The sequence below is a fragment of the Pempheris klunzingeri genome, chromosome 13 (assembly GCF_042242105.1).
Source record: "Pempheris klunzingeri isolate RE-2024b chromosome 13, fPemKlu1.hap1, whole genome shotgun sequence".
Lineage (NCBI taxonomy): Eukaryota > Metazoa > Chordata > Actinopteri > Acropomatiformes > Pempheridae > Pempheris > Pempheris klunzingeri.
This window is the reverse complement of record NC_092024.1, coordinates 18,418,731-18,446,600: the sequence shown is the minus strand read 5'-3', so window position 1 is coordinate 18,446,600 and position 27,870 is coordinate 18,418,731. Positions and strand designations below refer to the sequence as shown.

The 27,870-nt window shown below is 41.5% G+C and overlaps 2 protein-coding genes across 2 annotated transcripts in view; both read left to right on the top strand.

Annotated features, from left to right (window-relative positions):
- The first annotated feature begins 703 nt into the window (after window positions 1–703).
- cdan1 (codanin 1) lies at window positions 704–12,477 on the top strand. The gene is made up of 28 exons (XM_070842801.1): window positions 704–781; window positions 1,267–2,000; window positions 2,102–2,302; window positions 2,591–2,781; window positions 3,005–3,121; window positions 3,231–3,309; window positions 3,453–3,573; window positions 4,044–4,153; window positions 4,357–4,446; window positions 4,574–4,649; window positions 4,837–5,042; window positions 5,393–5,525; window positions 5,789–5,932; window positions 6,140–6,306; window positions 6,689–6,770; window positions 6,876–6,965; window positions 7,059–7,113; window positions 7,324–7,460; window positions 7,556–7,659; window positions 8,070–8,219; window positions 8,405–8,468; window positions 8,656–8,734; window positions 9,621–9,847; window positions 10,136–10,243; window positions 10,332–10,395; window positions 10,535–10,746; window positions 11,249–11,356; window positions 11,467–12,477. The coding sequence occupies exons 1-28, from the start codon at window positions 704–706 to the stop codon at window positions 11,587–11,589; spliced, it is 4,050 nt and encodes a 1,349-aa protein (XP_070698902.1). The 3' UTR covers window positions 11,590–12,477.
- A 461-nt stretch (window positions 12,478–12,938) lies between these two features.
- Window positions 12,939–27,870, top strand: part of stard9 (StAR-related lipid transfer (START) domain containing 9) — a 38,386-nt gene continuing 23,454 nt past the window's right edge. The window contains exons 1-3 of the mRNA XM_070842432.1: window positions 12,939–12,985; window positions 15,884–15,953; window positions 18,376–18,492. Of these exons, the coding sequence (XP_070698533.1) occupies window positions 12,939–12,985; window positions 15,884–15,953; window positions 18,376–18,492 (234 nt within the window). The remainder of the gene's footprint in view (window positions 12,986–15,883; window positions 15,954–18,375; window positions 18,493–27,870) is intronic.

Genomic DNA, 27,870 nt, shown 5'->3' with positions numbered 1-27,870 from the left:
GTAACAAAGACGACAATCAAAGTAAGCAACAATGTCTTTGTAACTTAATTGTTTGGTGGAACCTCACCAGATCTGGACCTGGACAAACCAATTTCATCATTCCCACTTTGATTAGTGGTTTCTTATAAATCATTAAGCAATCACAATAAAGCATAAAAGTACATTTTTATCCCACATTCAGCGTTTAACTAGCTGCTACTCTTCACTATAAACACTCTTCAGCAACCATTCTTCAAGAATACGACTTCAGCGACATTACTCTACTAAACATATAAAGTAACATCTCAGGTAAGAGGAAGAGAAGGAGAAATCACTGGAAAAAGTCTGGACTATCTCACTATTTTTGTATTCAAGTGATGAACTATTAGCTGAATTTTTACAAATCAATAAGGTCCGGGTACATAGGTAAACAATTCTGCAAAAACAAAAAAGAAAAAAAACAGGAAAAGACAAAAATGAATACATACGACTATCGTGTAACAATAAACAAAGACATCAAAGAAAAATATTTAAAGTTTTACAATTTCTTCTGTTTTCATTGCCTTACTTATGTCAGTCTATTTATTTCTGTCCATGATAAGGACCATGTGATGTGCTGTCAGCTGCACACGTGTCTTATACGTCACACGCATTACGCGTCTACGTAGACGCTGAGCCCGCCCCCCTCCCCTCAGTCCTTTAGCCGCGCAGCTCCTGGCCAGAAATGGCGGCTCTTTTGGAATCTGTCCTCTTGGAGAAAGCGGATATTAATACGGTCGTGAACTGGCTGAAGAATATTCAGGTTGGTCCGAAATGATTCAGAGCCGCATCGGCCACACATCTTATACGCGCTTGTTCTTGTATAGCTTGTTTTATGAGATGACATAGCGCACAACTGATTGTAAACAAAACTTTTAGCTGGAGAGCTACCGAGCTAGGTTAGCGGTAGCCTGGATGGGATGACAGTCTCAAGGCTACGTCGTCCAAAGGATTTTTTTTGAAGCAGACCATACTTTATTTAACATAACTGCTTCCTATTATTGCCATTACTATTGGAAGAGGGATGTGCGGTTATGCAGATGTTAGTCAACGCATTGTTAGCTAGGTCAACTGGCTATTTTTTGCAGAAATGTCCTGAAGCTATCCAGCAAAACGTTTATTGGCTCAGTCATTCTCTGTTTTGGGTTCATAATGGATTAAACAGCGTTGATAATCTGTGAGACTTCAGATTTATAAATGCTATATTTGTCACAGTCCGTTTTGCAACAGTTCTGTCTCTCTCTTCAGCAGGAGGGTGAAAGTCTGGCATTCGGTGAACCAGGAGTGACAGTTCACAAACAAGAATTAGTCACATGTCTTCTAAACTTCCTGAGAGATCAGAGCAGTCAAGCACTAACCCATGGCCCTGCCACGCCTGCCAAGACCCCCAGCCGCCACAGGCCTGCCGCACAGACGCAGGGGTTCACTGACAGAAGGGGTTGCAGGTCTGCAGGTGGTGGAGCTGGTTCTCGGGGTGCCAGCAGAGTCCAGCTGTTTTCTCCTGCCCCCTCTGTGTCACCTGGAACTGAGTGTGATGCTCCTAATCGGTCACCGTCCCATTGTCTGAGTGGGGCCAACACCTTCAGCAGCCCCACCTTTACGCCAGCATGGAGCCCCGCCTCCAGGCCTTCGGGCTCTGAGCGCCGGTCTGGCCAGAGGATCAGTCTGGGGGACTACATGGTTTCTCCTACTGACCTTCAGCACAGCCCCAACTTCCAGTCACAGAAGGGCCGCAGGAGAAGTGGTGGCAGCATGCCAGTGGGGGGACAAGGGAAACATGGAGGAGGGCGTGGAGGACATCACAGCGATGAGACTGGACGTTGGGATGTTGGGGGAAGGGGGTCAGGTAGAGGAGGAGGAGGAGGAGGAGGAGGAGGGTACAGTCGGATAAGCGAGCAGGTTTCACCTCCATCTGTGGGGCAGCTCAACTTTAACAACTTGGAGGACTTCCCTCCTGTTGGGTCATCACCCATCTCACCTGCGTAAGTCCACACAACTCTCAGTTAAACACTGCCAACACAATGTCTACTCTGACTCCATCACTGATTTTCAGATGTGGCTAACAGTTTACATTATCCTTCAGGGCATCCAAACCATCTAGAAGAATAAACCCAACACCAGTCAGTGCAGAGCGGCCAAACTCCAAACCAAAGACCTGCTTCACCTCTACTCCATTCAGTAAATCTACTAGTCCCTCATTAGTTGCAGATGCACTTGAGGGGTCAATGACAGCGGGAAGTCCTCTGAGCCTGCAGGAAGAGAGGGAACTACTTAAGAGGGAAAAGTAAGTGCACATGCAGAAGATTGTACTTATTCTTACATGAAAGCTGACCTTTTATAAGAAGAAAAGGAGACACGGTTGCATGTGTTTATACGTTTGACCTGGCCAGTTCTACCTCTACTGTATACATCGGTAATGCCTTGCGGTATTCCAAAAGGATTTGTAGAAATCGAAACTAGACTTTGAAAATAATATACTATAGACTCCTTATGGTACTAATTACTATTAGCCTTTGCTCTTCATCCCAGTTTATCTCTGCTGGTTCATAATCAGAAATTTCTTGTTTTTAAGGACAAAGCGTGCCCAGCAGGTCAGCTCTCCTCCACCGTCCTCTCTGGACCCTTGCACTCCCACCAAGTCAGGGCTTAAGACGGGATCTAAAGTTACACCAGATCTACAGACACCATGTCCTGAACCATCCAAAGTCACCTTCTCTGTAGAACTGGATCTCCTGGCAGAGCTCTACTGTACCTGCATCGCTGGTGAGTGACCACAAGGCGGCATTAATGCTCTAAGTGAGACTTTGGAGGAAAAGGTTTTAAATATCTTTTTATTTATGTCACATCTGAAATGAATTGAGGCTGTTCATAGAGAGTAAATCAAAGATAGATAAAACACCATATAACTATCTATGATAATTTAATAAATACCTTGATTTCTAAAGTGATTTTAAAGATGTAGTCTGAAGTTTTTGTGCCTTTATAGAAAACCTGGTGCCAAACATTTTCCTGGAGCTTTTCTTCGTGATGCAGTTGCTAACGTCTCAGTCGCCTCATACTCATGACGATGATGAACAGGAAAGTTTGTGTGCAGTGAATTCAGGTTTGTAATTGGTCTTTATGTTACTCTAGGCCTATAACACAAAAATATTAGGATTTTTCAACTTTTTTTCAAATCCAAGTTAAAATTGTGCCCTTTTTTGTGTATTCAGATGTTCTGGAGAGATGTTACCTGAGACAAGTACACAACTGTGTGTATTTTGCAGTGAAGGTTCTGGAGAATCAGTTTCAGTGAGTTTTTTTTTTTTAATATATACATGTGTCAGAAATGTGTCTCCTCTTCACTGACAGAAATATATCGGCATACATTTTTATTAAGTGATAGTGCTACTCATGTCTCCCTGAGTTGATTCTGAGCTGTGCATTCTTGTCAGGTTGGTATCTCATTTGGACAAGTGTACCTTGCGTTTGCTGGCAGAAAATGAAAGAGTGGCGTCTTTCTCTCCGGATCTCAAGGACCGTCTGACTCTGGCTCAGGAAGGAAGTACAGCCAAGGTAACACACTGCATAATACATAGTGTATCGTGCATCTATTATTGCTTAATATTCATTGACTGTTATTGAATCTAATTAAATATTGGCCCCAGTACACTATGCTCTTTTGAAATATGTATATATTTTATTAGATTGTGTAATTAATTTTTAGGGCTTGGTGTATCAACATTAAATTGGCAACTATTTTGATAATCATTTAGTCATTTTTCAAGCAAAAATACCAAAAATTTGACTTCATTCTTCTCAAATGGGAGAATTGGCTACTTTTCTTTGAGTTGCATTATAGTAAGTTGAAAGAAACAAGGCATCAAATGAGGTCACCCTGAGCTCTGCTAAATCTATCACTGGCATTCACAAGCTTTTTCTTAATGCTTTGTAGGCCAATACATATATATTTAATACATATATTTCAGATGCCACTTCCTTAACTTGTTTTGTTGATAGTTTTTATTTCTCCTTATCTGTTCCAGCTCTCTCCGTCAGTTTCCACTTTCATCCACTCAGTCCCATTTCAGCCTGCCACCGACAACCGGTCCAACTTCAATAGTGACAAGGCCTTCCACACCTTTAAAAAACAGAGGTACATCACAGCTTCTTTGTTCTCTTGTGAAGTTGCCCTCTTGGTTTTTGTCCAGTTAAAAACTACATGTGTGAAGTCTGTAGCAGCTCAGGCCTTGACTTGGAGAGTTTAATCATTACAAGCAGGCTGAGAACTTCAAGAAACTGCTGAATTGGTGTCAACAGTTACAGTTTTGCATTTGATTTTTTTTGCTCTCATCTCAGAGATATTTTTTATGAGGTTTTACGAGAGTGGGAAGACTTTCACAAGGAACCGGGGTGGAACTTTGATGCTGCTCTTGGGAGTCGGATAAGGCAAGTCCAGGGAGATTTTACTCTTTTTTTTTTTTTTTAAGCTGATGGACCAAGTGTAATTTAAGAATTGAAAAGTAGTTTCTGTCTAATCCATCTGTGTGATCTACTTTTGCTCTGTGCATTTCAGAGGGATTATGAGTCAACTGACCTCTGCCGGAAACCATTCCCATTTTGCCCGTCTGTTCCTGAAGCAGCTCGTTCAGGTACACTGTGAGACCACTAGCACACTATTTTCTTTATTTTTCTTAAATGTACTTTTATTTCAAATACAAATAAGACCTCAACAGTTTCCTGACGTTATCTTCCCCTTCGCAAGACTTTTCTCCGTTAAACAGAAGTGTGGCTTATTGCACACAGTTTGCACAATAACTTGACCAATTTCTGTTTTAGATGTGTAAAGGCCCCCGTGTGAACAGCTCTCCTGGGGATACTCCTGATGCTGACCTGCTAGGTATGCTGGGAGCTGACGGTCTGGGGCGTCTGAAACGTCTCGAGGAGCGTCTCATTCAGCCTCATGGAGTCGTTGGCCCCTGCCCTCCTCCATCTTTCCCTGGTCACCAGGAGTTCTTCAGAGACTTCCTGCGGACAGCTAGCTGGTAAGGCAAAACGTTCAAGCGAATACCACCAATTACACTAGATCATATCAAAAATAGAAAACTGCCACTTAGCATTCAAGCGTTTAATTAATTTTAGAGCTACGTAACCTTACAGACCAGTTAGGGTCCATGTTTTTATCCCCTATTTACCAATAATTCAAGATTTGCATTAATAATGAACAATTCTGAGCTTTTCATCAGTAATTTTATTTTCTGAACAAGTACTTTTCATTTGGCAGATGTCTATCAACATAAAACGTTTCCTAAACAATTTGGCAAAAGCTAAATGACAGTGCTACACTTTCTGTTGTCTCTTTGGGAACTAACATGTTTTACATGTTGTGCACCAGCTGCCAGCTAAACCAGCACTTGCAGGACAGCCTCTGTCAGCAGCTCCTCCAGCTGGATGAGGTGTCCATTCTGAGCACTCCTGCTTCCATCGGGGAGGGAGAGGAGGAGGGAGATGGGGACATGGAGCAGCAGGTAACTAATAGAGTCAGACAACTTGATATTAATGAAATGCCACTGGTTTTTGCTTCAAATGCCCTGTCAGTTTGGGTGAATCTAATTTTACAATCAGTTTTTTTTTTTTTTTTTCTTTTGAGCTTTTTTTTTACAGAACGTGAGAAAAATATAGTACATAAAATTACAAATTATTATGCTAGGTTCACAACCTAGGTTATAAACCTGACTGACACGCCGCTATTTATCATATAAACCTTTTGTCTCGCTATTCACCTCATCAGGATGAGAAGCAGCGATTCACCTCAGTGTTGCTCCTTGCTCGTCTGCTGGCTAAGTTTCTGGGATTCATCTCCTTTCTGCCTTACCAAACATCTGAAAGACCATCCAGGGAGATACAGAAGACGGCTATAGCCCTGCGCACCAAGGTGAGGAAAAAAAACAATGTTCTTAAATAAGTTCTTGTGGCCTCTGTAAAATGGAGCAGGTACACACAAACTTAAGGGCTATTTTACTCCAGATGGGTGAGCTGTATCTCATGGGGGAAGCTTTAGTCCAGACAGGCACTGGTGCAGATATAAGCGCATGTTTGCTGCTGAGATTTAATTTCATGACAGAATCTCTTGTTCCCTCAGAGTGCTCCAGTGCTGGATGTTTGTGCTGTGCTGAGTAACAGTATAAAAAACAGGCGCACCGTCCTGACTGTGCCCTGGCTGGTGGAGTTCCTGTCCATGCTGGACTTCGTTGGTCCTCTGCTGCTCTGTTATAGAACTGCATTGGGCACACTGCTTCTCCTGTACAGGTCTGTCTCCATTTCTGGACACTTATTCCATAGAAATGTGTCAAATAAATATACTTCTGATGGTATAACAATTAATTCACATACAAAAGAACTCCACTGATACTCTCCTATGCATCTACTTTGATTTAATTGTGTTTTGCCATTATCTTAGCTCCACTTAAACAGTTCAGGTGGTGCTTTTTACCTTTAAAATGTGAAAATATAGGGCTTGCACACTGAAAATAAGCAACCTGGAAACATCTCTAAAACTATTTTAAAAATCAGAAACATGTGTCAGAAGAACCTTAGACAAACAAACTTTTCTTTTCTTTTTTGTAGATGTTTGACCTTGTGTTCCCCTCTATGAAAACTAGGTTCAATATTATTTTTGTGGTCTTTGTAGGAGAATGGTGCTGGGCAGATGTGGTGAAATCTGTTACCTGAACAAGCTACTCATGGTGTCTGTGTTAGGTTGGCTTTTCCAGGTGGGTCTTATTTGTTTTTGTACATAGTGGTATATAGTGAACACAGATCATGTTTACATACATACAGTTGTATGTCATTTGACTTGGTGTGCTTAACTTGTGAAGATCCCAGTGATTCCTGAGGACATTTTCTTCACCAATCAGTTCACTGAGGTGGCCAGGCTTGAGGACAGCAGCACGAGTGCTGCAGGGCTTGTAAGTGAAATATTCATTGAAGTAGCTATTTGTCCATAAAATGACCCCTGTTGCTTTTTTTATTTATACTGCGGTTTCTGTTGTCATATGTAGGACTGTATTCTCCTGGTGAATCAGCAGCTTCTCTATACATGTTGTCCATTTCTTGGTGAGTGGAACAATGCCAAAAATCTTTTATGTTACCTCAGAGAGTAAGAGCACATTTATGTTTTTTACATGTATATTCTGTAGGCGTACTGTGTAGTTGTAGTGTTCTATCTAGAAGGGGTAAAAGGCTTGTAATCAGGAGCTTCAGTCACTTTTTATTCACTGTTTTTGTTGCCCTGGATTGATTTGCTGCTCTATTTTGGCTGGTTAGGTGAGTTCCGTAAGCTCCTCGCTGCTTTTGTGTCCGGAAGCACAGCCAAGAGTGGAGGAATAATCCGCAAGATTACTCCCACTTCTGCTGAGCTCAGGGATACGCCAACTGCCAACAGATCGCAGCAGAAACTACAGGTGAGTCAAAAAGAGACGCCGTGAAGCGAAAAATGGAATTACATCACTGACTTGACTGTGTGTGAATATTTGAACCAATCACTTAAATGTGACAGGTGGACTTGGAGCAAGCCTTCTTTCACAACCAGCCTCCGTCTCTGCGTCGCACTGTGGAGTTTGTTGCTGAGAGAGTTGGATCCAACGCCGTCAAGCATATGAAGTTAGTATCACAGAGCTGTGGAGTGGTTTGGCCTGAGAACGGCACATAAGAAGTCATGGATGTCTGAATTTCTAAATCAACTGTATCTTTCACATTACTTTAATTTACTTTCACCTGCCCTCCACCAAATTACGTTGGAGAATTGAAAAGGACTTTCAGAATAGAAGTCAGCCTGCTGCTTTGGTTGGTTGCCTACCTAAGCGGGTAGTGACTGTTCCACAGTCTAAATTTACAAGCATTTAAGTGGTGGCTGCTGTGAATTTGCCTCCTGATGTTGATGTATTTTATAAATGTGCATATCAAAAGTCTATTGTTGGCATAATCAAAACTGAACTGTACTTAAAGTATGGGATTTTTGCCTGTGTGTGTGTGTGTTTGTGTGTTCTCATCTGTTTGGGGGTCGCCAACAGGGCAACATTAGTGAGTGAGTTGGTGGAGCGAGGTGAGAAGATGCTGAGAGATGGACTGGAGTCTGCAAACTCAAATTCTTCAAAACTGAATGAATCCATCTGTGCTCAGCTGTGTGTCGCTGGATTGGAGGCCCTGGCAAAAGCCACCAGGTACAACCGCTTCTTTTACAAGCAGTCCATAGATTCAATAGGGTATTAGTACCAGTCTCCCCGATTTCTTTGTTTTTTTAGCTAAAATAAACATGCTGTTCCAGGTTCCTCATCTAACACCATTAACATTTGACTTCTGTTTTGTAAACTGTTTATTGTAATATTGTTTTTATGTGGTTTTGCAGATTTTGCTGTGAGAAGAGTCCTGAGGCTATAAGAATTCTGCTCCCTGAGGAGACCTCACCTGCTGTAAGTCCTGTAAACATCATCATGCAACAACAATATGATACGACCATATCATAAATGTCACCCAGACACGGATTACTTTACAGAGCAAACCAAGTCTATAGATGCAAACAACAAATGCAAAACAAACACACTAGACACGTGTATGTGTGTGTGTTGCTACTACGATTTGTGCTCACTGTCTCTTCAGGTCCTGACTACATCTGAAAACATCACCAAACGTCTTGCAACAGAAAAAGCCTGTAGCTGGCTCTCCACCAACATCACAGGTAGCTAGTTAATGTACTGTGCTTGTGTTGTTTCACACTTTTATTGTTTTGAATACAAAGCATGCACACTCTTAATTGATTCTTTGCCATGCAGGCTGCAGATTTATGGATTTTTTTTAAATGTGTTTTTCCTGCTTTCTCCTTCTACTCGGCTTGTTTTTTTCCTCATCCCATTCGGATATTAAAAAATGCTCAAGATGTGTAACCAATTAGCTGTTGCCAATGTTGCTTGCATGTGCTTTACATTCTTTCTCCAATTAGCTTATAATTTGGAACCAGATATACTGTATTCATCAGCATGATGAATTATGTATGTCATCAACTTTAATGTAGAGACACACCAGTACAGTTTTTTTTTCCCTCCGATTCTTACTCTTTAACACAGAATGTCTGAGAAACCAAGTAGTTCTCTGATACCAGTGCTCTCTTTCATACATTTAATTTGAACCCATTTATACATGAGGCAACACAAGGCCAGGCATTGATCGGATCAGTGGATTTGTATTTTAATTATGCTTCAAGCTAACTTTACATGTCACATTGAATGTGGCTTCTGGCTTCCCTGAAGGCAGGAAAAACCCTCAGTTAAACACTGTTACAGGCCTTGGTACTGATAAGACTATAGTTTTTATGTTTGCAAGCCTGTTTTTCTGGACTGATTAAATTATGCAAGAGATTCTATTTTTCTCTTCACTAAAACTATGCAAGGATAGATAATATACTGTTCTTAGTGAGTGGTGGGGCTGAACCTCAAAGCTCTCAGTGCTGCAGGGATCATTTTACAGAATTTCCTTACTATTGTAGATGAAAACGAAGAACACACTGCTGTGACTTTTTCCCTAAGGACATCCATGTAAGATTTTCTGTCTGTTTTACTCTCCATCAGCCCTGATAAGACGAGAATGGAAGAGCAGGTATGACCGCGTGATGAAGGCTGCCGTTGGCCCAGCGACTTCAGACTCGGGGGGTGCGGAGGGGGCTGTGGATGAGCTGGTCACCCAGGAGCAGGCAACCACGCCCAAGAGGAAACTAGGAAGTGAAAGAGTGACATCCTGCCCTCCACAATGCAACCACAGTGCTCCACTGCCTTCTGACATCCTCATTGAAATCAAGGTACGCCTGCGTGAGAGGAAATGTAGCTGCCTCAAATACATGTAGGGGAATCCTGTTTCTGCTATTCTTTTACTTTTGCTCGCTGCTGTAACACTGAGAATTTCCCCATTGTGGGACTAATAAAGGAATATTGCATCTTATTGCACAATACTTTGCTGCTGTTCCTTATGCATTTTGGTGTTATTGTGACATTTTGGAGAGGAAATTGAAAAGACTAAAACCTTCCTTTTACTGAAGTAGCAGTGAACTCCTGTCTGAGCTTCCTCTCAATTTAAACTTTTCATACAGGAGTTGCTAAGCATTGCAGTCGGCCCCAGGACTGACGAGGAGCTGCCGACTGGCTCTCAGATCAAACTGCTGCTGCGGCGAGTGGGAGACACACTGGCCTGCAGAAAGGTACACAAGTGTAACAAAGCATTTGTGGTGGGTTTTTACAGATTTTTGCCAGTGTTCATCACACTCTTGTTCGTATCTCTTCACTTAGTTCACAACTGCTGTGTCAGAGCAGATGCTGCTGAACTCTACTGTCCTACTGGCTTGCAAACTGGGTAAGCGTGTCCAGGCTGTGAATGATGACACTTTATTTGTTATTTAAATCGCCCTGCGCTGCTGAAAAGGGAAGCAACATAAAGTCTAGTCGATGTTCTGTGTGGCAGACCTGATCGCCTGTTGTGTGTATCTGCTCAGTGTCTGCAGAGCTGCCAGTATTGCCTCTGCCAGGGTGCAGTGGAGGTGATGGGGTTGTTGTGGGTCCTGGTTCAGGGTCAGAGCCTCCTGTCAGAGCGCTGCTGGAGCAGCTTGTTGAGCTGTGGGAAGGAGACTGCTGTTCTTCTGCCCCCCTCCACCTGCTCTTCACACCACTCACCGTCACTGCAGTGCTGAAGGCCAGTGACACCGAGGTACATCTACCACTGCTTAATACTGATACTACAACCACATTTACCTTTATGCCAATGTGCTGATAGGATATTCCCCTGAAATACCTCACTACACTGTTTGTGCTTGGCCCTCTATAGACCCTGTAAATAATAATAATATATGAATTAGATGACCTTGAATGCTTATGACATGGTTATGGTATGTTTACACTAGATTTAATTTACAGTGTTTTTCTCCTGTATCTGTATATTTCTAGTTTTACATTGTTTCATGATTACAAGTTCTTTAGGTTTTTGTTTATTTCCTACTGCTGATATTTTACATTCTTTATAATGCTAACTTTTTCGAGCATTCTTTATCTCACTTCGACACCTGATACTAGAAACGGACTGGAAAGGAGGCACTGATGTCTAATGACACTTTTTGTTGAATTTCAACTTGTCTTTGACTGCTCATTACTTTGAAAGTTCTTGCACTCTGTAATCTCTAACCTTTTGTAATACATTTTCTTTGTCATTTCAGTGGAACAACTATCTGTTCGTAGTTAGAAAGCTGGTTGACAGAGGAGTCTTGAGCGAGAATGAGGTCATAACTCATTGGAAGAAGCTAACAAACTTGGCCTTGCCTGCGGTGAGGGTTCAATGCATATAGGAATTATTTCTCTTTCTAGTTATTTGACCTCTTTTGAGTCTTCCTATATCTCTTGCTCACTCTGTTCTTTCCTTTCTGTGTTATTTTAGGAGCTGGTGGAGAATTTTCAGCTGCAGTCACAGAATATTAAATCTCCCTTACCTCTGGCCGAGTTGCAAAGCCGCATGGAAATGCTGCAGGTCTCTCAACAGACAGTAGAGGGAGCTACATAACAACAACAATACTATAATTCGTATCCCACAGCGTCTTTCTGTGATCTCCGCAGTGTTTGATGTCACATCTGTCAGTGTGTTGTTCAAGAAAGAGACCGGTCTGGGTGATGTGTTGTTGTTGACCATTTTCAAGTCGCCACTGCACAGCCTGTCAAAGTTGTTTCTACAGTCAGCCTCTGCACACATACATACACGCTTCAGACTTTTGTTCTCCGCCTGTGAAGTGTCAGCAGCATTTTTTGAATCCCTCTGCTCTTTTGCTAAGGCACCTTTGAGATCAAGAGCGTCCTGCCAGTGAGAAGTAACTAGGGACCAAACTATCACACCTTTAGATCTTGAACGTTCATGCAAGCAAACCTTGTTTACGGTTTTGTCACAAGGGAAAATAGTAGTAAATCAAGCATTTTTAACACTCAAGACCATAGCAGAGAATTGGCAAAGACAGAAGGGTCTGCATCAAAATGTGCATTTGTAGGTTTTTGCAGCCGATGACTCAAAATGAGTAACATCAGCTTCACCCTAAATCACACACAATTATTGTCCTTATATGTAAATGTAAGGTTCCTTCAAATAAGCCATAGTATGTCAAGGGACTTTTGTTCAGCCAGCTACTAAAAATCAACTGAAAATTTAAAATGTACTTGTTGGTTTTTAGACTCTCCAGAGGAAAATAGATGTCTTAATTTTAGTATAGCACTTTCACACACTGCCTTTGACCGCCACTACTAGTGATCGTGTGTTTATTTCATGAATGCAAACCTGCATTTGTGATTGTTTTTGTTCATGTTGAACGACGTCTGTAATCCCTGCTGCTTTTAAAATGAAATATTTTTATGTTGCCACAAAATTGAAAATATATTACAATAAAGATGCATTCAGTTTTAAGTGCTTAATGTGTGTTATCGTCATTGTTGGGCAGATTTCACAGCTTCATAATGGCAAGAATCATAGTCGCATAGTGGTTAAAATCCAGGATCTAGGTGTAATTTATCACCCCCTACTTTAAATTAGGGGGGATTTGAATAATAACAGACATGCAAAAAAAAAGATTTGAATATGGCGTAGTAGGAGGAGTATCTAGCAGCATCTCCCCTCCCCGCCCTCTCCTCCCTCTCTGTCCGGCAGGAAGTTTCACTCCCTCCGCTGAGAGTTCTGGAGAGACGCGGCGGGCGGTTGAACCCGCGACCAGCCGGCGGAGGTGACTCGAACAGCGGATGGCTGGACGGTTTCCTCCCGCTCTTAAGTTACGTCGGAGTAAAAATCAAGAAAGCCTCAACATGCTCACAGGAGAAATGTTATTTTACACCAGTCAACTGCTGAGTTGTGTGTAAAAATCCTCGCAAGGCATCATGGCTAATGTTAAAGTTGCCATTCGAGTCCGTCCTCTCAGCGCAAGGTGAGTTCTACTGTTAGCTAGCGTTAATTACCTTCGCTAGCTTAATTAAACGACTTATAAATGGACGTTTTTACGGCTGCTTTATTGTTTTTACCTCCATATTTGCTTCATGTCAGAGCTGTTGTCGCCAGCCATGAGACTTTGTCTGCTGCTTGATGCTAATTACACCCAAAACATTTTGCCTTTCATGTCTGTATCAGCGCTTTATTCTCCAATTTGCTTTATGAACGAAGTGAACGTTAAGCTAGGTGGTTAGCTAACGTTAGCTAAAGAAAACACTCAGTGCAGTGGTGCACATGGTGAATAATGACAACTGTGGCTGTCAGTAGTGTTTGTCTGACTAAGCATCTTGAGTGTGGTGCGAAGTAATGCACAAACATTTGGAGCCACATCAGGTTTTAAGTATCTCACTGCAACCAATTATCTTAACACACCAACCATTTGGCTTAATGGTGTAAGTTAGAGGGTGTGTAATTAGAAATGATAGCCAATCACCTGGGATGAAGCACATTAAATGTTTTTTAGACCATCAAGTAACCCTGTTAAGAAATAATGGAAACACACAATCACAAGGTACCAGAGCCTTGTGTTTTGTTATTTCTGTAGCTTAATGTTTGAAAAATATCATTACAGCTGAAATTATTAGTAGGTTTATCAGGCAACACATTGTTGATGACCCCATTTTTGCTGATTGTTTAACTACTTGAGTCATTTATCAGATATAAATGCTGAACATCTGCTTCTCACATGCCATGATCTGTTGTTTTTCCTGCCTCTATACAATAGTAAACTGAATATCTTTGGGTTTTGTATGGTAGGTCAGACAAAACAAACCATTTGAAAATGCCCACTTGGAATTTGTTTGTACAGACAAAATGTTAATCGGCATTAAAAGTAAATGTCAGTTGCAGCCCTACTCCACATTGTCCTACTGTATCTTTTGGTAGCACATTTTGTATCAGCCTGTTCCAGCTCTTCATTGAAGGAATATGATGTTAACTCTCATATTCAGCCCTCTATATGTCTTGTGCATAATTTTATAGACATTTCTTGAAAATTCAGCATGGCACTGGTATCTTATTGGTATCTTGTAAACAAAAAATTTGCAATGACAGGCCCACAGGTGTAATAGTGGAGTGTAAGAGGTTAATTTCTTGATATGAAACGAGGACAGAGGTCAGCTAATGTTGTTTAGGCCTGTATTTACTTCATATATTTTACTGTTGATTAAATAATCAATCCTCTTCTCCCCCATTTCTTTAAAAAAATGGCAAAACAAACTTCTCATTTGTTAATTTTAAGTTTTTCTTCTCCTTTAGTGAGAGGCATTATTGGAAAAAAGTTTCCCCTCGGTTTTACAGCGCTGTGAAATTCACTGTTGAAGTAGCAAAGCAACACAGGGAGGTTGTAAAGCTGCTTTGCTCTACTTTAGCACCCCTTTACATTTACAGGCAAATTGCTACAACATGTTGAATAAAAAGTCTTCAGGGTCCAGGGATATAGTACGCACAAGGTCTATAGTAGTATGCTGAATTACATTTAACTCCTGCAGGATCTTTTGCAGGGGTGCTCAATCTCAATCCACTACAGTACCATAACAAAGCATTACTCAGGCTATGAAGGGCTGGACAATGATTCTTTCAACCAGTCTTCCTGGTAGTTTGCATAACAAAAGGATTTTTAATACATACTGTTCACTGTCATGCAAATCTGTGCTTCCTGATTTCTGGTTCTGACAGTTTCTCTGTCCTCTGCTCTTTTTTTTTTTTTAACATGAAGGACTTATTACCTGGTGTGGTAGTGATGACATTACACCAGCCTGGTTAACTGCGTTCCTCATTTGGCCAGTGTGTTAAGTGAAGGTAGTGTGCTGCTCTTTGTTTAAGCTGACCAATAGGATTCAAGCAGCCTCTCACATGTGCAAAAAACATGTCAGCCCATTCGTGAAGTTTCTCGTCTTTGGTTGGTGTCGAAAACACCGTTTTTATGAGGTTTACTATTTTCCACCCCCAACCTTCTTTCCCCCATGCTAGTTAGAGCCTGAGATTGAAGGTTGGTGGTTTTGGGTTGGGCCACTGCTGGGGTTGGCAAAATGAGTCCCACGTGGTGAAGCACAGGGAGAGCTGACGATTACAACAGCCCCCTCATCTGCCCCTAACCCACCGCAGAGATGGAGGGTTTGTACTACAGGCAGCATTCGGCGTCATTATCGCTCCTGGAGATCAAAATTCTCCCTGCTCCGTGTTGCGATTGCCTCCACTTTCGCATGTGTTGCATCAGATGTGCTCGGTCCAGCTGCTGAGGCGCACATAGCCGAGTTGACCTTGTTGTACACACACTGATTATACACACACACACACACACACACACAACACTTGTGCATGCTCTCTGCTTTGTCGAAATAGCCGAAGCTGCTTCGCCGGGGAAGTCTCTGGAGTGTGTGAGGGCCTGCTTTCGTTTGAATCTGAAAGTGGTGGCGATTTCATGGAAAGAACACACGTGCGCACACACACACACACATAAACACAAAGATTCATTGTGTTAACTGTCATGTGATGGCCTCAAGTCAAGAACTAGCCTAAATCTATCTGGACATCCTCTCAATTATATCTGCATCAGCAAAAAGAGGATTTTAAGCCTATTTGAGTCCGTTTGTAGGGTGTTCAATCCAAAGTGAAACCTTTGTTAAAGCTCTGTCCGGTTTGCTTTGCAGTGGGAGACACTGATCAACACCGATGGTGTCCTTTAAATCTTCTCTTCTCTTTTGGAAGCTTGAGTTAATGTTTTCCCTGATCTGATGTCTCTCACATCTCATACCCAGTCATCACATTTCTTTACACTTCCATATATGGTTGTTGACACAGTTGACTAAAGTGAGTGTTCTCGTCTTGCTCACAGGGAGAGTGCGGATGGAGGAAGGCTAGCGGTTCAGGTGGAGGACAAGTTTGTGAAGATCCGAAATGTAAAGGTGAGTACAAAGGTCTAGGTGTGAAACTAGCCCAACCGGTGCACAATGATACCCAATATGGAATCTGTGTTTGTGTGTCGCCAGTTGGTAGGACTGGGTGAATTGTGAATAGCATCTAGAGGGTATTTATCACAGCAACAGGATGTTTACAGCCTTGGATCAGGCTTTTCCTGCTTGATGTCACTGTTGTTTATCATATGTGTTGAGCTCACACATACGCACAGATTGACAGACCCTTCCTGTCAAACACATGCACTCTGTGCACAAACTCCCCAAAATAAACCATAGTAAAATAAAATACAATAGCTTTGGTGTTTTTTAACAGGGAATCTGTCTCCAGGCCTTATTTGTAATAGTCCTGTTTGCAAGACAAGGAGTATAGTTTATACTGTATACTGTATGTTGACTGAAATGATCATATTTGGTTTGCTTTTGTTTTAGTATTAGTTTAGGTTTCAGATTCTGCACATTTGGAAATCATTATTCTGTGAGCTACACAGTCTTTCACCAAGTTACCAACCTGCTGTGTCAGATGGCTGAGTAGACTTGTCCGATTGTTCGAGCTACATTGCTTTCAGAGTGCATGTGCTGCTTCTACTGTTTCACAGTGCAACATGCTACATTTATATTTTTCATTTTTTTTGTTAATGTTTGTGGTAGTTAATGTTTAGTTGATAAAACTATGATTTTTAAGGTTATAGCTTGTAGATGCTAAAGCCTTGCTAAGAATCATATCAAATTGTCCATCTTCAATGTGTAAAAATGATGCAAAGAAACTTAGCATGGAACTAATTCCATAACTCACATTTAGCTACAACCTTGTCACACATTTGGATTTCTAAATGCTGACATACAGAGAGAATTTGGGTGGGGGAGGAGAGAATCTGTTACAAATGATGTGACAGAGACAAACCACATATGGCCTCCCTCTGCAGTGGAAAAGGATCAAGACTCCAAGGCTCTTGCGAATAATTATTTATGGAAAGTGGGACAGTTTTGGAAGATCTTAGAAGTAAAAAGAGTGGATTTTAAAGGACAATAAACTTTTCTTATTAACAAACAGTAAGTAGTACAAGCTATAAAGACCCACTGAACTAAATTAAAGAGGGAAACAAGAAAAAGATAAAAGGTAATGTTTTACAGCTGGTTTTCCCTGATTTGATTTGCTGTAGAACATGAGCTTTTATCAAAGGTTGGAGCTCAGTTGGCCGGTGTTGCTCTAAGCTAATCCCCCCACTACATGGTCATTGTTGCATGCGTTCAAAGTGCTGAGGGGTTAACCAGTCGTGCTTTCAGGCAAACCAATTGCTGTGAACAAAACTGATACCCAGAGCTTAGTGTCGCCTAATGCTCTAGTTAGAGATAGCAAAGGCTGTTTACTCTGATGGTTGACTGGATTCATCTTTTTTGATAATTATTTGGATTATTGACTGCATAGTTTGAAGTATCACATTGTCTAAAGGACCTCTTTCCCTGCCCTCCCCTTGGCATGAATCTACCTCTGAAGCATCCTTGAGCAAGCAATTTAACTCTTACCACCTCCAACGATGGCTTTTTTGCAATCTGAACCTACAATCACCAAATGTAAACACAGTACCCTCACATTACCTCAAAATGTTTCCAGTGCAATTAGAATGGAGTATGTTAGGTGTCAAGTCTGCAGAACTAAAGAGAGAGGGCTCAAGGGTAACAATTCATGGCGCTTTTAAATTATGTGACTCAATACTTTGACGCTAATAATGTGATGGTATACACTTAAAACAAGTACAGTATCTACAAATAGATGGAGTGGGTACACCTGAAGAGATTTACAAACATGTATCAAAAAGAAACACTCCTAGAGTACATTGAATGCCACAAGTTGAAGATAACAACATAAGTATGAGAGGACCTACTTTCCCTCCAAATCAGGTGCTCTTAGGGAAAACAAATTAATTCTTCAGTCTGAAAACAATGTTTACACCCTGTACTGTTTTCCAGTGCAAGTGTTGTGCCTGGACAAGTCCAAATGCTGCTGTGCTGTCTTTCCTCAGTTCAGGATTCACTCACAGTAAGCAGAAAGGTGTTTAGTGTTGATGCAGTGAGGCGACTAAAGGACGGGTGGAGGAGTGAATGCGTTTCTAATGAATGGAAACAGCTAACTTGCAGTTCCACACTACTGCTGTCTCATAAACAAAAGCTATAGTACTTTTATCAGTGCTTTTATCAATGGGAATTTTTCTATAAAGCTCCTGTTTCTTTTTGCTCAACCGTATGTTGTTAAATGTAAGCATGTGTTATCTTTATTACTTTTAAATTATACTGCCTTATGTTTCTTGCCATGTTATAATATGATGTTGACTGCTATTGCAGCTCATATCAAATAAAAAAGGTGTAAAAAACAATCTGTGTGTGCTTTACTCTTCTGTTTTTCTCCCTGAAGCTGGATGGACGTACAGATGGTGCCATAGATTCGAGGGACAAGCTTCTGGAGTTTTGTTTTGACTACTGCTACTGGTCGGTGGACCCTGCAGACCCTCAGTATGCTTCGCAGGAGGAGGTAATGACCCAACTCCCTATCTGACTATCCAGGAATATCCAGCTCTCAACCTCACTCTAAATAACAGTCTTCCAATGGTAGCTTTCTAATTGGGTTGCTCGCTTAAATATTACAATCTTCCCACAATTTTTCCATTTACGTTTTATGGGGCATAGCCCGTAAAATAACTGAAGAGGCCCCTCCGCAATACATTACAGCAGCAGAGTTTACATCCAGCGTTCAGACTCAATGCCAGCTTTTCTCTGATGTTGCTGCTGTGGTTCATCCCAGTGGTTATCTCAGTGGAATTATGGAAAAATAAACAGTGTTTAGACAGATTGTCTTCCAGATACACAAGGGCAGATTTTGAAAGAGGACCTGGTCAAAAGGAGGTTCTTTAGGGGGACAAAAAAAATCACCACATCTGTTTAATGATGATATTAGTAGTCAACATTACTATAGTAAGTGAGATTAGTCAAGTGTTTCTTTATGAATAAATGTCATCTGGTTTGACATCTAGCCGTTTGTGCAGCACTATCTAAGATTCTGCTAGTTTTGTTATATGCCCCTCTTTGGGTGGGGATCAAGTGAGGTTGATCCAGGCTTAAGCCACAAATTGACACTGGGCAAACACAACCTCTTTACCAAAAAAGAGCCCAGAGGAAACGGTGTCCTTGTAGAGAAACCACAACTAGAGGGGTGTGTATGTTGTGTTGAATGTTGTTGCACAAATGGCTACTCAGGGGATATGATATCAGCTCAATCTGTTACCCTGAAGTCTCTTTGCCTCAGACATGGCATGGCTAGAGTCAGCTTGCTTTTCATGTCCTGGCTTTGATTGGCTGATTAGATATCTTTGTGCTGCTTTGATTGGAGGGTGTTGCTGGAACCTGAGATGGGCTCCAGATCAAGAGGAAGTGGTGCCTAGCTCCATTTCAGGAAGTCTCTCCAAAACCTATTCATATAGAGTTCTTTTTTTAGATGATTTGTCTTGTTATTAATTTGAATTTCCATTGAGTTTCCATTGTTCAGCTCAATGGCTGCACCGTTACTTTAGTCACTTTTTTTGTCTTTTTCCAAGGATGCTCTCTCCTCTGGCTGTCTCTCCTCTTGTCAGAGCTGCCTTTGTGTGTGTTCAGAAAGACGGGGCTGTGATGATTGCCTACGCACTATGCTGAGTATCAGACAACACAGCACTTCTTCCTCTCTTCTTTTTTTCCCTCCCTCTGGCTCTGGCTTTGGCTGCCGCTATCCTCAGCAGAATTGTGTCCAGTCACAGTGGCCTGGGTGCCACAAGGCATTCCTCTGTTGACCCAGGGTGGGCGAAAGGACACCAGCGAAGGACAGAGCTGCTGGATTTAAATCTGACATCTCTTTCTTGCATTAGAATCCAAAGAATTGTCTCTTTTAACAAAGATTCTTATAGATGACCACGTCAGCCGTTTACTGATCACATCACAGTTGAAAATATTTGAGTTAGACATTTGTCTGGCGATATAAAGACACAATGCCTGAAGTAAAATGCAGAAAATATCGTTTTTGTGTTGTATGTCTGCAAGACGGATTAACAGAGCACAGTAGCAGGTGGACTCTATAATTCAAGAGCTGCTCTAACTACTTTACCAGACAAATTCCTTTTTTTTAGAACATTGAAGAGCTTGTCTAAGTGGCCGATTGAGCAGCCAGATTTTTTTTTATCCACAACCAGTATTTTACAACAATTTTGGGACTGGGTGTTAATTTCCCACACGTTTGTGTCTCCTCATTTCACTTAGTGGCAGTATGGATTCAGTTTCTGTCTTATCTTGTATCCAACCACATACTTTTAACACAGTTGATGCTGTTTTAGGAAGCATTGGATTTTCTCATGGTTTCTGCTTTGAAAATATATTTTAGCACATGTTTCTTTTTTCAGAGCAGAAACAGGGACTTGCTCTGAATTCGTCTTGCTCTGCAGTCCCCATGAGACTGAGATAATCTGCCCCAGTAGTGGAATGAGACAAGGACAAAGATGATTTTAAGTCCTGCTTTTCCAGTCCAACGCTATCCCACCACTCCCATCGCCCCCCAGAGACTGGCCGCCCAGCCCCTACTCTTTCCTCCCCACTACCGCGCTGTGCCGTCTACTGTACACGTTCATGCATCGCTGATAGTTTACACCAGCTGCTTATGGAGGTTTCCATTCTCACACACTGTTACAATGGAGACAGACATGTGGTATCTTAAACTATATTTTGGGGCGCAGACATGGTTGCATTCTTGCCCCTGAGGAATGCCCTCAAGAAAACAGCTTGTCTTACAGGATGGAAGCTCAGTTTTTAGTTGTGTCTTTGGGCAAAAACAAATTCTTGAAGAAGTTTGAGCCAAGAGGAATGAGAAGGGCTCTGCCAGGTGAGAAGAAATTTGTGAGAAGGTTTGTGAAAGAGCACCATAATCCATAATGGGAGCCAGCTGTTGACTTACTCCAAGAGAGATTTGGGTCTAAACGCTGCCTTTGTTTTGGGCCTAGATATTTAGCTAATAAATAGTTTTTTCCACTATTTAATAACACAAGCCCCTCTGTTTGTGTATAGCTTCTGACAATAAGAAACATGTGAGAGGAAAGTGAAAAAGAATGAGAGGACTGAGGCAGCGAATAGCAACAGAGAGTGATCAGAGACCAAGAGAAAGTGGTAATGTGAATTCCTCGGGTAGACGAGGAGCAGGAGGAGGGGAGGACAGGAGGGGAAATGGGCAGGGGGTCCACTGCGCTCTCACTTGCCAAACTCACAGCTGCCTCACTAAGTAATTCTTTGCAGTTAAATTTCAGCGCAAAGACGTCACTGCAGAGGATTCGTCTCAGAGCACAATGCTGTTTTTTATTGCCAAAAGGAGTCGACTTGCTGGGGTTTTTCCCTCTCCTCCTCCTCCTCCTCCTCTTCTTCTCTTGCTGTGCCTCTTTCGATGCAGTTGGTGATTTGATTATGCTCGCAGTGTTTCTAGGTCTGTGTGTCAGTGGTGCTATAGACTGGGGAAAGAATAGCCGCTCTGTGTATGAGAAGAGTCCTTCACACACACACGTGAGCATTTACTCCCCCTCCACACAGTCCAGTCCAGTTCAGCCTGGTTTGAATTAACTACAAACAGGACACCAAATAAACCACATGCTGTCAAGCAAGAAACATGAGATCTACTTCATATGGATACGGGACAAGCACCTGTGTTTTATGTTTTGACTTGCTGCTTTCTGTCCGTGAAGGCAGAGGATAAGAGGAGTCGTAACAAGAGAAAATGAGAGTAGTTGGATAAATGCACACCCCGAAAGGTGCAGTTGGCAATCTTTGGCCCAAAGTTGCACCTTTTTGATCACTGACTGAAGAAGAGACAGCTATCTCAGTGTCATTGGAGTCATAGCTCCATAGCTAGTTATATTAGAAAAATCAAGTGGTCAGGTATGCTGCAGTCTACAGTAGTGTGCGAATATCTGGTATAAGTAAGTCATTCTTTGTTTAATTAATTTTCATTGCAAATGCTTTTGTAGGGCTGAAAATAGCAATATTTTCATTATCAATGTCATTATTTGCCAATTATTCTTTCAATTAATAATTTTGTCTATTCAGTATGAAGAAGTCAAGAATGCCCTTGGTCTGCCATGATGTATTCAAAGTGCTTGTTTTATCCCGCGAATGTGATCTGTAAAGACAACGATGAGACAGCAGGAGGATAAACCTTTTATTAAAACACTGTGTGTTCACTTTATATTAGCAGGGTAAACGCTTTCTTTGCACATCAGCGATAAGAAACCACCTTTCTATCACCTCTGGTCTGTGTTTGTGTTCTTGTATTGTAATGCTGCACTTATCGCTCCACTATCAGGTGACTACTTAGGTGAACTCAGGGTCCAAAAACACCTTGGCTTTTTTTGCTTTAATTTTGTGACCCTCAGTTCAATTAAACCTTACAATGCTTTTGGCATGTGTATTCTATCATTCTCCATTTTCATGCACATTCAGAAGCAGTATTGTTCATATTGTTTAAAAGCTCTATCAAAGGATGTTTTTGCAGGCTTAGAGGGATGCATGTGCTTTTGGAGTTGTGTTGTCACCTGTCAATGGAAATGGAAACGTATGTCAGTAACACAAAAGAAGTGATGGAGTCCTAAAAGAAAGAAATGCACTGTTGGCTAAGTCTAACTGCATTTGGTCAATATCCAACATGTGTTTTCTCCATTCAGCCCTAGTTTTAATATTTATCAACTAATGGGTGTAGGTTCTCAAATCAGTCACTCAAATTATATCAAATAGAATACAAATACAAGTTCAAACTGTATTGATATTGCACCCGTTTATTTCCCAGCAAAGGCACCTATACTGTACCACTGTACTCTGTGAATATCACACAAGGCTCCCATCAGTCTAAAGGCTGGAGAAGTCATTTCCAGCCCGCCATAAAGAGTGAGATGCAGCTCCACACTCTACAGCGTTGTGCTTGGCCCCTTTAACAAGGATCAGGGGAGGAGCGGCAAATCCCCAAACTCTCTCCAGATATGGTTTTATTTATTTGTTTTAAGTCTAGCCTTTGCCCTAGTGTCAGATGCAACAAGAGTGTGCACTGAAAAATGGAATGCGCTGCCAGAGTGCCCCCTGCCTTCATTTTGTTTTTCCACTTTCCTGTCCTCTGCTCCTGTTTTTCTCCACTGTCCTCCTTTCCGATGTGTAGGGAGGCCTGAGTAATGAAGAGCAGTCTATCTCTTTGGCCTGCACATCTCTGCCTCCCCCACCTCCCTCTCTTGCAGCCTCTCTGCGTTCCCTGCTAATTTGACCTACAAATTCTAACAAACGAGAGCGTTGTTGAACTCGGGCCAAACAGCTTCCTCACTGTCTCCTTTTGCTGCATGAGATTCTGTCTCCCAGTCTGTGTCCTCCTTCGCGCACAGTGGTCCCCTCTTCACATTTCTCTCTCTTTAACCTCTGATTCTTTAACTCAGATTCATAGCAGGAAGTCCAGACAAGGATCTCCAGTGACATTTCTTTTCCCGTGTCTAAACAAAAGCATTTAACTTTTACTCAGGGGCCAGCTGTTGTGTTTGTGTAACCCAGTTGGAAACTGGGATGGTAACCAAGGGACCCTCGCCTCCTCTGCAGCTGTCCAGTCCTGGACATGGAGAATTTGGAAGAAAGTTGCATCTCCTTTTGCAATGATTTTTCTGCTTGTATTCTCATGTCTTTGCATTGAGCTCAGAGATGTCCTTCTGGTGAGAGAGGTTGTGGAGGGAAAATTAATCCTGGCCCTCTGATTGCGTCAAACCTGGCAAAAGCATTGAGAAGCTAAAGTTTCACTTTACTTGTCTGGCCTTTTGCCATCACCCTTGACGACATCTTGCACACATTCACAAACACACACATGTGCACACGATACATAAATACTTCTCCAGGGTTTAGTGTGGAGCAGGCCACATAAAAACAGACCAGCAATTGGCATTTTCCACAGCCTGTGATTACAAGACTTAACTCATTACAGAGGCATTACACCATTGCCTTCTCTTGTCAGCCTGTCTTTATCATTCTGTCTTTCTCTCTCACTCTTGCCACTCTTTCTTAACATTTCTCACCCACTTTGCTGCCCTCCTCCATTTTTTTCTGTGTTAGCAGGCCACAAACTAAGCTACCTCTTTGGAAAAAAATTGGTTCCCATGTTTCAAAACCAACATGGAACACTGTTTTTATCGTAGTCTGGATCTCTGGCATGGAGCCCAGCTGGTTCCTTGTTTTTCGGGAGACCTCATTTTCCTCAGAGAGGTCTGGCCCAACATAGACACCCACGTGACGTTTGCACTTTCCTTTTTCTGAGCTGTCACCAGAGTAGGATTTTGACTGATAACATCTCTCAGTATGTCACCACTCTATTCAAAAATGGCTGTCATGCACATCATGGGTTTGGTATTATTTTAAAGCTGTGTGTACACTAACTTGCTGTCTCTTTCCATCTTATGAGATTGACATTTTAATTGGAGGTAGCCGTTTGCAGACTATGCAGTTAGTGCATCCCTGCCTGACCGGATGAAAAATGAAATGAAAAGATGCTCTGAATGTAGCAGTAGCCGGTGACATAAAGAGACACCTCTTTCCTCTGAGTGTTTGTATTGGAGAGAGGCAAAGATGGAGCAAGTGGGTTACTTTTACTTTTATTATCTGCAATTCATGTATACACACTACAGTATATGTCATCGTCTTGGCCAAAGCAGATGTTCATTTTCTTGGTCTTTTGCTAGGTCTGGAGCCCTTTTCTAACCCCAAAGCCTTGTTTTGTACTTCCTTCCTTGCTCCCAGTTTTGAACTGATGAATTTGACCTGCATTTCTTATAGAAGAATGAAAACTATACTCTGCTTTTCCTCTTTCATTGTTGGATTGTTTGCGCATTTTTTTTCTCAGAAAGGGAAGCAAACTCTGAGGCTTTTGTTTGTGTTGTAGATGCTGTTTCCTCAGCAACACACATGCACATACACACATGCACGTGCAGCGGACTGCTGATGACAACCGTCTTCCTGTCATTGGAAGTGTTTAGTCTGTCCCCTGTGTGTTTTGAGGCGTCCGACTGGCCTGCACACTTACTATTTTTGTGGCCTGGTCACTTCATCTTCAGGCTGTCTTTTTCTTGCTTCATTTGATCCTGGAGTACATTTCCATTGCTACAATGCAACCTGTCTCTTACCTCAACTCCATTGTTTGTCCAAAAATACCTTCCAATGCTGCAGTGCGCTGCAAACTGTAAGTAGGCTGTGGCAAAGGGCTTTTACGTCCATCAAAACAGCCAAAAGACAATGGCACATATGACAATCTACTGATTAAATTTGGTTTGACAGTGATGATGACAAACAATAGGGTCGTTTTAATGTTGCCTAATATGGCCTGTCTAGACAAACTCATACAGTATAATTCTCTTAAGAGGTTGAAATAAGTTCGTGCTTCCTCTAGTGGTTTTGTTCGGTGGTCATTTGAAGGCTTTTTAATAAAAAACAAACACACACAACCTGATGGAAACAGAGAAAACTAAAGAAGCGGTGAGAAAAAAGAGAGAGTCGAGTTCAGAGACGCACAATTGAAGTGAAGTTCCTGCTCTTTGTGCTGAGCCTGGAGGGACCCTCAGCCTTGTTGTAGCCCCCATACAGTGAATTTAAGAGGGTCAACTTTAACAAGGGCTGTATTGATTCTCTGTGTTTGAGGGAGGAGAGGGTGTCTGTGCCTGTTTTTGAATAGTAGGATGAGGACAAGACAGAGGCGGCACTGCTTTTTGTCTTCATGTTTAAGCCTCCATTCAGCCAAGAGACAGGGGGCAACAGTTGGTGGTCTGGACTCCAGGGGACTGCACACTTTGACATTTCTTGTCACATTATTATTCAGTGGGCAACAGTTACATAAGGAACTCAAGGTTTCAATTGTTTTTCTTAGCATAGAATAAAATTTAGATAATAGATTCCACTTTGCTGGCACAAATTCAGGTGTTTTTCCCTCTGCACAGGTTTATGTGCATAATGTTGGTTAAATTTCTGTCACAAATGCTGCTAAGGCAATAAGTCTATTAATTGGTTAGTCAATTGACAGAAAATTAATCAGTAACTATTTTGATAACTAATTTATTGCTTCATTCATTTTTTAAAGCAAAAACACCAAACATTCTCTGTTTTCATGTCCTTAAATGTGAGGATATTATGCAGCTCTTTGAAGCATATGCTGGTAAATTGAATATCTGAATAAGTCATGTTGTCTTATTCAGTATAAAAGCATTTTCCACAATTGTCTGACATTTCTATTAGATAAAACAATGAATTGATTATTCAAGAAAATAACCTGTGGGTTAATCGACAATGAAAATAATAATTAGCCGTAGTAAGATCAAAAAGCTGTCTATACTTACTGTTAAATGGATTGCTATGTATGGGAATGATGTATTAGATGTGCACTGTGTTCGATGAGTCTACCACAGTGCCTGTTGGGTGATTTATAAGGTCATTGAGTAACAGCCATTGTGGCAACACTTTTACCACTTACACGTGGCTGTTGTCTGCACATGGTTGGCTAGGCTACAGCGTAACGGATTAAAATGAAATATTGTCTTTGGAGGGTTTAGAGCTGCCTCTAATAGTTGTTTTCTTTTTTTATGTATTGATTAATCTGCACAGTTCTTTTTTGATAAACAATCTAGTCTGTAGAGTCCAAACTGTATCTTCTAATTTTGTTTTGTCCATCCAACAGTCCAAAAGACAAAGATATTCCATTTACAATGAAATAAAAGCAGCAAATCCTCGCATTTGAGAAGCTGGAACCAGAGAGTGTTTGTTATTTTTGCTTTTTATATATGACGTAAATGCTAACTCTATTATCAAATCTAATTTTCTTTTAATTGAATTATTGGTAATCCTTGTCATTACTAGTATTGCAGGGTTGTGAAGAAACAGATGAAAAGTAAAATGTTTTTTAAGTCATCTAAATGTAAGAAAAAATACTTGCATGTAAGTAAAAATCAGAGTAACAAAGTCGCAGTTTTATGCTTTTAAAATGGACGAGAGCTAAAAGGATGAATCAATAATTCAATCACTCCATTAACAAAAAAAGTTAGTCTGTATTTGCTGATTTTCTCAGTTTCCTATGATATTGAATTGAATATCTTTGGGTTTTGGACATCTTATTTGAGGACTGCCCCTTGGACTTGAATTGTCTCTGTCCTAACCTTGGAGTTGGTTTGCTCTGCATTTTTATCAGTTGGTTACTGACGTTGGTCTCTCTGTGAGCTTCACTCCACCATGTCAGTGTTGAACATTTTACTTTTCTCAGAGAAAACCCTAGACTATTAAATATTAACACACCAGATTCACACACTTCTAAGAACAACCAGAGGACCACTGAATCTTTTCAGGGTGCTTTCACAAGGCCCGGGCCTTTCGTAAGAGCTTTCAACAACATCCAACCTAAACTTATTCCCACCGTTTTGTAAGGCTGGAGTATACACAGGCTTAGCTCCAGGTTATCCCTTGTGACCGTGGTTGGTAGTCACACACACTCACAAACATGGGAGGTATGTTGACATTATTCCTGTGTTTGATCCTCGAAGATCGTGGTAGGCGCTCACCTCTATGTACTTAGCCACCAGTATCTGTAGCCCAGGCCTGGGGCCAGGGGCCAGGGGAGGGGACCCCTCAGTGATCTCCAGGGTGTGTTATGGTTCTGGGGGGGAATGTGCTGTGTCTCAGGTCTGGTCTAGATCAGGTTGCTGCCCCCCCAAGGCATGTGTTGCTTTTGGACTGAGCTTTTGGACTTGCCAATGAGGCCACATGTCCTCAGTAACACATTCTGATGGAGTTTCATTTTGCTTATCAGTAACGAACAAAGGAAAGATAATAGTAGAGGAGACTAATTGTTTCA

What these genes read in the sequence shown, in the direction of transcription:
- cdan1 (XM_070842801.1), top strand. Translation starts at nt 704, where the DNA reads ATGGCGGCTCTTTTGGAATCTGTCCTCTTGGAGAAAGCGGATATTAAT. An exon ending in AACGCCGTCAAGCATATGAA is followed by an intron (nt 7,660 to 8,069) that starts GTTAGTATCACA and finishes GGTCGCCAACAG; the next exon opens with GGCAACATTAGTGAGTGAGT. An exon ending in TGAAGGCCAGTGACACCGAG is followed by an intron (nt 10,747 to 11,248) that starts GTACATCTACCA and finishes TTGTCATTTCAG; the next exon opens with TGGAACAACTATCTGTTCGT.